Source organism: Primulina eburnea, chromosome 5 (assembly GCF_022965805.1).
Source record: "Primulina eburnea isolate SZY01 chromosome 5, ASM2296580v1, whole genome shotgun sequence".
In the NCBI taxonomy this organism is placed as follows: domain Eukaryota; kingdom Viridiplantae; phylum Streptophyta; class Magnoliopsida; order Lamiales; family Gesneriaceae; genus Primulina; species Primulina eburnea.
This window is the reverse complement of record NC_133105.1, coordinates 11,608,816-11,617,071: the sequence shown is the minus strand read 5'-3', so window position 1 is coordinate 11,617,071 and position 8,256 is coordinate 11,608,816. Positions and strand designations below refer to the sequence as shown.

The window sequence follows — 8,256 nt, the reverse complement described above, 5'->3', positions numbered from 1 at the left end:
TTCACCATATTTGATTTTGTTATTTTTGAGTTTTCAAATTCCCACACAATTCAGGGTTGTCAAATTTGTCTTATTTTCATATAGTTAAATTAATGCAAATTTTTGTTTTAGCGCTGAACATCTCCTCCAAACAACGGGTACGAGCACAAATGGTTTTGGATCGAATTTGTTTCATGTTTTACTAAAAAAATCTTGGAAAAATGAGTACAGAAAATGCAGTCAAATTCTTCAACTTGCACAGCAAGAACTGAGCTAGTTCTTGTGAAAACAGAAAAATAGTGACTAATATTTTGCAGTAGCACCATTGGTTCTTGTCTAACATGGATGCAGAAAAGATCAGAAACTTGTCAATTTGTAGTAGCAGTTGTTTCCATTTAGCAGAACCTGATAGCCATTTCCACAGGGGCACTTGAAATGGAGAACCAAGCAGTTCCCATTCTGCTCCACCCACACAGCTTCCTCCTGAGGCTTCTCCGTTTCGGTCTCGGGTTCGTCCTGGAATATTATCGAATACATACTTTCCGTGATCAGAAATTCGACAAAGATGGCAAATATTACTGAAGGGTTCTAGTTATACCGAGATAAAAAAATGGCCTGCTGGATCAGAAAATGCTACTAAAATAAAGAGGGAATAAGCTCAAATATTCAGCATCATGCATAAACAAGATTACTATATTATCTATTCAGAGTATAAAAAAATCCCAGAAATTCGAGATTGTCCCGTAATCCAAAAACATCAATATCCAAAAAATCCGAAGAAAAAATGAATAATTTGTAAATATTAGCATCAAACTGTAAAATATAGCAAACTTCAAATTCAGGAGACGAAAAATTTATGATAGAAAGAAAGATCAGAAAAGGTGAAACCTTCGATATGTTTTTACATTCATCTTCTTGATACTCTTCCTCTTCAGACATGACGTGATTCCACCATTGATTCATCTCACTTAACCTCTCTTTAATTCTCTTCAATCTCTGCAATAAAACGTAATTATTATAAGAACTTCCTAATCAAGAAAGAGATGAAATTATACTAGGAGAACAAACGATCATCGGTCAAATCGAAAAGATTCGACAGAGCATTCAACCATGGTATCAGGGCTCTCCCCGAGGCTCAGAGAATCCATAAACTTCCTTGACGGTGGCGGGCGTGGCGGCGTGATGGCGTTCGACGCCTTGAGATTGGCAACAGGGGTGGGATCCGATATTGTCCGGAGAATTGTTGACGACCCCGCTTCCTTTTTATTGATCACGGGGCCCTCCTGCAATGGCGGGTTCAGTATATTGCCAGAAAAATGAGTTGGCTCGGAGATAGTGCGTCGAAGAGGAAGTGAAGGAGAACTCGGAAATGGGAGTGTAAGCGGAAGAGCGGTGAAACCAAGAAAAGGGTTTGTGCTGCTGTTGTTGTTAGCGGCGGCGTTGGGGGCGTGGGGACAAGAGCATTGGAGGTTGGCCCTTTTAGATGGTTCTTGAAACACCGTTGGAGGGAGGAACTGTCTTTTCTTGGTGTTACTGTATGTCGTGCAGCTTTCAGGCGGCTCCGCGGCGGTTTGGTACGGGGTGGCGGTTGTGGGGTGATGGTGATGGACGGCGGTTGAGAGGTGCAGGCGGTTCAAAGCATCGGCTTCGAAGTTGGTGTCTTCCTGTTGGATTTCATGGAAGAGAATCGTTTCTTGATCACTCATCTTGATTTCTCTCTGCAGATTTTCAGCTCAGCTTTGTTCCAAAAAAAATCAGATATAGTTTAAAAATTTAGTCAGCATATATGTACACACACATATATATACACATGTACGTGTGTGGGTATGGCGATCGTCCGTTGCATGCATTTGTTATATATATATATATATATATATATATATATATATATATATATATATATATATATATATTTGCAGGGAACAAAAAATTTATGTATTAATTAAGTGAGAAGTAGCTACAACCATCAACCCAACACGAAGATGAAGGTTGAGACAAAACGTAATGTGCCATATAAGTGAACTATCACGATGCACGTATGTTACACGTAATTTCAATTATATTATAAAAATTAAAAAAATATGATTTTCTAAAAAATAATTTGAATCATTTTGTTATTTATCTGAGCTTAATTTCTTATCATATTAGACGATTTATAAGAACTTATATAACTTACTTTCAAAATTGTTTCTCAGATTAAAATTCAAGCAGTTGATTTTATGTTATATAATAAATTGTAATAAACATAATATATAAAACAAAATGAACTGAAACAAAATATTTTAAAAAAATTATATATTCAAACACAACGTATAAATCATAATAACCTAAAAATCAACCAAATAATGTATTTTACCAATGTATAAATCATAATCTACAAAAACGAAGCGTACTAAAGACAAATAATTATCAATTTAAAATCACTATGACTAACTCTTAAAAACATATTAATACAAATGAAACAGTAATTGTGGGGACTCGGACGTTAATTCATTCCTTAATTGTCTTTAGGAATAAATAATCAAATATAATAAACAGGGTCTAAAATTTTTTTTTTCTAAATTACACAGCGGAAACATAATGTAATTAAATTCAAATTAAATATTAAACATAAACCTACAAATCTGATGTTATCTATAATAATTCAACTAGGTTCAATTACATATCATTACTGAATCCTAAGTTGCTTCTGAAGCCCGGATCTCCACGCTATCTAGTCCAGCCTCGTTCTCTTCCTGACCCTTATCCTGTCCCACCTGTTGTCATGCACACAAACAAACAAGAAAACAGCCGGATAACTCCGGTGAGATATACATATCCCAGTATAAATCATGCATACATGCAATCATATAAACAATATAAAAGCATATAACAGAAAATCATATCCCATATCAAAATCATGACATGAAATAATAACAAGAATAAATCATATTCTAAACATGTACCCTATTCAGGAACATAATCAATATCAAGAATAATTCCTATTCTAAACCTGTACCAATATCAGGAACAGCAAGGAACATGAACCATATTCAGGAACATAAATTAACATCCCTCAATACAAATCAATATAACTGTCACTCAAACTCGTGACTCTACGTTTTAGACTAGACTCAGTCCTAGCCTAGGGATCCTGGTTTCCAGACATTGGCATTCCATATCGATCAACAGTAATAGAAAAGACTCCAGTTCTATACACGTCGATATAGTATCGATCACCAGTAATAGAAGAAGCTCTGTTTCTATCCACATCATTATAGTATCGATAACCAGTAATAGAAGAAACTCCAATTCTATCCACATCGATATAACATCGATCAACAGTAATAGAAGAAGTTATAATTCTATCCACATCGATACAATACTGATCATCAGTAATAGAAGGAGCTATAATTCTATCCACATCGATAGCCAATTACCCATTGACAGACTATGGCACTTCCGCCAATACATTATCTCATGACATCGTGCAATGTGCCCGTGGTAATCCTACCACTATCAGGCACTTCTGTCACAAGATTACTCGTCTAACACCTGTTATCTATAATTCAAGAGAACAAGTATATCAATCAACTCAATGCAAATATCAATGCAATAAGTAAAGTATGTGATTTAGGGAAACTCGAGTCAAATCTCACTCGAGTTGTGCAATCCCAACTCAACATTAATTTATACCTTTATCTTCTCGCTCAGAAGAAGAAGAAATCCCGACTCTATCTCGGTCCATTCCCAATCTGGTAATAACAATACCGAACAAATATAATATCAATATACAACTCAATTCAGAACCTGTTCTGATCAATATTCAAATCAAAACACATAATCTGATTAATGTCAATCGACATACGGTATCACAATCTAATCTAAATCAATACCGAATCTGATTAATATCAACCAACTGATGTTTCGACGGTATAACAACACAGTCTCGATAATCCTCGTCGGTCCGAACATCACAGATATAATACCAGAACTCATAATATATATCGATATCAGTCATAATCTCAATAACAATACATATCTGATATGAATTCTCAGTCAAATTGCATCCGAAAATCATAGCAATTACATAATGAGTCTGTTTCTCAATCTGACTTCGATTATATGATGTCTAACATGACAAGAACATCATATATGAATTATATTCAATTCTGACAATAGTCTAATTTCAAAACATGTCAAAACGTAGCAAAACTTACGTCAAGTTGTAACCTACGTCGATAGGAACTCGGTACTGTACTCGGATTCAAAATCAGACGGACGGATTTCTCGCAAAATGCGTAAGGATTTTCAATATATATACAGAAGCTTTTCTCGATTTCTTCCGGATGACTCTATCAACGTTTGTATATATATATATATATATATATATATTTATATATATATATATATATATATACAATTCACGCCTGTATACAAACGTGGCTTCTTTACATTTTGCATGACTCGCGCTCGGGCGGTTAAAATATACCGCTCGAGCGCGGAGCCTTCTGTTCCGAGACCACGCTTGTCATTCATTGGCGCTCGGGCGGTAATTATTTACCGCTCGGGCGCCATACATTCTGCCCAAATTCTATAATTATGGTGCATTGGCGCTCGGGCGGTTCTTTTCTACCGCTCGGGCGCCAGATGTTCTGTCCAACATCTTAGCTTATAATGTACCGACGCCCGGCTTCACCTCTGATGTCTTATTTGGTTCCTGTGATATTTGCTAATCACAATTCTAGCAATTAATCAACGTCTGATTACAGTAATTATACTCAAATCATTTCAGATTACGGTAATCAAATTCTCGGGCATTACATTTCTCCCCCTCTAAGATATGATTTCGTCCCCGAAATCACAAACACTCAACTCGTGTTATACAGATAATCCGATCATATCTTAAATCAGATACAGGAAGGAGATATACAGAAACTGCAATAAGCTCATATCAACAACATCATTCGTGATAAAAATTAATTTCAGAACAATGGCTATACAGCATCTGTATATACCCATCAACAACTCATAACAATCAATATCTCAGTCAGAGATATACTCAATCTTCAGTTTCAAATACCAACAGTCATCGTCCTACATTGGCTTATTAGTTTATGTATTCTGAGCTATCCTCCTTTCTTCTGAATCAGTTTAATTTTCTTTATCAGATCACTGATCTTAGCAAATTTGCTCTCAAGCATCACTGTAATATCATTCCCATACGAAGGAAATTCACAGTTCTCATTGTACAATACCTCGACTAAAGCTATTTCGATATTCATCTGATAGCGATTATTGTACAATATTTCTCAAGTGACAATGAATCATGTCAATTAGTGCTATAATCCAACACTACCTTTCTTGGATATCCTCCAGTATTAGGATAGTTCACTTCGTCTATCCGTCAATCTGTAAATCATAGATCAAAAATCATGCTATAGACCCAGCCAAAAGTGTAAAATCAAACGAAAATCACAGTCTGATAAAATCAACTCTGGCATTCAATACAATCTGACTCCCGTTTCTGACATACCTCTCAGTCGTCTGGTCATATTTGTACGTCATCCTGTATAATATAACCTATGCAGATTTGAACAATCGTTCAATCATAACCATTATCTTGGCAAGGTTACAGTAGTGTCATCACACCATCCATAGAAATGTACTCCCATTTCTATTTAAAAATCAATAATCAAGATATTTAATCTAAAAGTTTCTATCTTTCTGTCTTCATCTGTCAGCGATTTAGACATTTCAATACAAATTCTGACATAACTGATTTTTATCTGTTTACTTCAAAACTGTCTATTCGAATTATCACACATTTCCTGTTACCAGAATAGTACTGAATCTACTATTGTGTGCATCTGACAATACCTGTCATTTCAAATTCGAATATCTGACACAAACAAATCAGCTAATAATATAAATTAAAGAGAAATACCTACCTGGTATTCGGTTCCGACTATCAAAATTAAGTTCTGAATAGTCTGATCAAACTTCTGAACTGCTTAAATCTTCAAAATCAGTTCTGACTCGACTGAATTGTATATAAGCTCGACGGTTCATATCAATCGGTATCAAACACGGACTCAGAATGATAATAATATCGGATCAGATTCAAAATATCAATACGCAATACTGATCTAATAACTGCATAGAACGCCATTTCTGATATTTCGAAAATTCTGCCATATTCATTGTCGTTCTCAGCCACTGATCACGGTCTCACTGGGCTATACTCAATCAGCATACTATCTTCAAATATTACAGATTCTGATCCCGATTCATATCCGAACAATTCTATATATAACAATCTCGGTTCCCAGAATATTAAATACAATTTCCACTGTTTGATTCAATCAATCATACGCTGCGAATATATCAAAATATCATAGATAACACGAGCATACATCATCAGAATATCTCTGAACACAGGATTTATCAACCCATAATTGGAACTGAAATACTTTACAAAGAAACATACAATCAGATGTAACTCTAACTCTTCAGACAATAAATCTTTCAACTGATATCTCAATTCTCTCAATTCAATCAGTATCAGTCTATAAGAAATTCTAAAATGAAACCAATACTTGGAATCACATCAAGGCTGAAATCACTCTCCCTGATACAGGACAAACCGGAAATTTCATCTGCAAGACTATAGCAAACTTCCTGCTACTAGTAAATCAATCCCTGATAGGCTCATCTTCAGTAATCAACTGAATATATGAGGAATTACTCCATTCCTTTCGATAATCATCGAATCTTATATAATACGGATATCAAGGACTTCAAAATCAAGAAACCTTACCGTATATCATTCATTCTTTGGCCATTTCAGGTCCGACTCTTACCATCTCCTGGCAAGGATCTAAAATAACTCTGTACTTGTTCGATATATCAATATCCATCATGCAGTCATCATCAAACAATACAAGTACAATCGAGTCTAATTCAATCTCATTTTCAACTCACTACAGTATACAATATATCACAGAATATCACTGATATCAAATTCTTTCCTCAAAAGGTAAAGAATCAATACTATAGTAATTACAGACCCAACAGGTAAAACATATATCAATGCAACTCAATCAAGTATAATCATAAGGAATGCATTAGTATATATCAATACATATGCAACATATTCATAAAAGATCAGTACCTGTCACTGTATCATCAAGTGTGTCCTGGGTCTGTTTCTCGATCCCTCCCACCAGAGGATTCTGCTCCCTGGAATCTTCGGGGACCCTTCTGTGGACAAGCTTTAGCAAAATGTCCTTGTTGTTTACAGATATTGCACTTACCAGTTACTCCCCGGCATTGCTCCGTGGAATGTCTTCCACCGCAATTCCTGCAATAGGTTCCAGTATAACTCGGACTAGAACTGCTAGAGCTAGATGAACCACTCCCTAACTTCTTGAATGGTTTCTTTCGAGCTTTCAGCAAATCCTGCTTCCCACTCGTGCTGCCGCGATCAAATCGGAGAGGGGATTGCTGTGTCTGAGGTTGCATCACACACAACCTTGTTAATTGTCTAATCAGACTTGCCTCAGCTCTCTTTGCTCTCCTCAAGATGTTAGCAAAATGGTAAGGTCGCTGCAGATTCATAAATGCAACTACCTCCGAATTCAACCATCTGATGAACTGATTTACTATAGCTTCATCATTACCAGCTATCTGAGGAGCAAAATACAGTAGAGTAGAGAATTTGGCGGTATATTCATCAATACTCAACTGACCTTGGCTCAAATTCTTAAACTCTGCTTTCTTGTCCTCTCGGTACGAGACTGAGAAAAATCGTCGATAGAATTCAGTTCTGAATATTTCCCACGAAATCACTGTACCTTTCTGTTCCCACATTCTTCTAATGGTAATCCACCAACTCCTGGCGGCTTCTCGTAACTGATAAGGTACCATTTTAACTCTCTGTTCATCTGTACAATCCAGTAAATCAAACAGTATTTCTATGTCATCAAACCAGTTCTGACAATCTTCGGATGCCTCGATACCATTCAGAATCGGCGGCTGCAATAACTGAAACTCTCTCAGCTTTATTTCCATCTGAGTTTCTGATGCATCTATCTGATCAGACGAAGTACTACCTCTTTCTGGAATCCTTCTAGGAGGAATATCTGAAAATCACAGACGTTAGTAGTAATAGGAGACAAATCCGTCTCAATCCCAATCCTGATCAGCTTACCTCTGATCAAGAATTGGTTCTGATCCAGTTTCAAATAATACATATTACCAAATCAACTCAGATATTCAGGTAACATGTAGCTTTCT

The 8,256-nt window shown here is 36.0% G+C and overlaps 1 protein-coding gene across 1 annotated transcript; it reads right to left on the bottom strand.

The window, feature by feature from the left end:
• Positions 1–161: 161 nt before the first annotated feature.
• LOC140831754 (uncharacterized) lies at positions 162–1,717 on the bottom strand. Its single transcript, XM_073195499.1, has 3 exons — positions 1,089–1,717; positions 868–975; positions 162–495 (listed from the first exon to the last, which is right to left on the bottom strand). The coding sequence occupies exons 1-3, from the start codon at positions 1,683–1,685 to the stop codon at positions 337–339; spliced, it is 864 nt and encodes a 287-aa protein (XP_073051600.1). The 5' UTR covers positions 1,686–1,717; the 3' UTR covers positions 162–336.
• Positions 1,718–8,256: the final 6,539 nt, after the last annotated feature.

Bases quoted from the DNA above. Each gene is read 5' to 3' on its own strand.
- LOC140831754 (XM_073195499.1), bottom strand. From the start codon at position 1,685: ATGAGTGATCAAGAAACGATTCTCTTCCATGAAATCCAACAGGAAGAC. The intron at 976-1,088 runs GTTGAATGCTCT...GTTTTATTGCAG, and splicing joins GGGAGAGCCCTGATACCATG to AGATTGAAGAGAATTAAAGA. The intron at 496-867 runs GTTTCACCTTTT...ATAATATTCCAG, and splicing joins AATGTAAAAACATATCGAAG to GACGAACCCGAGACCGAAAC.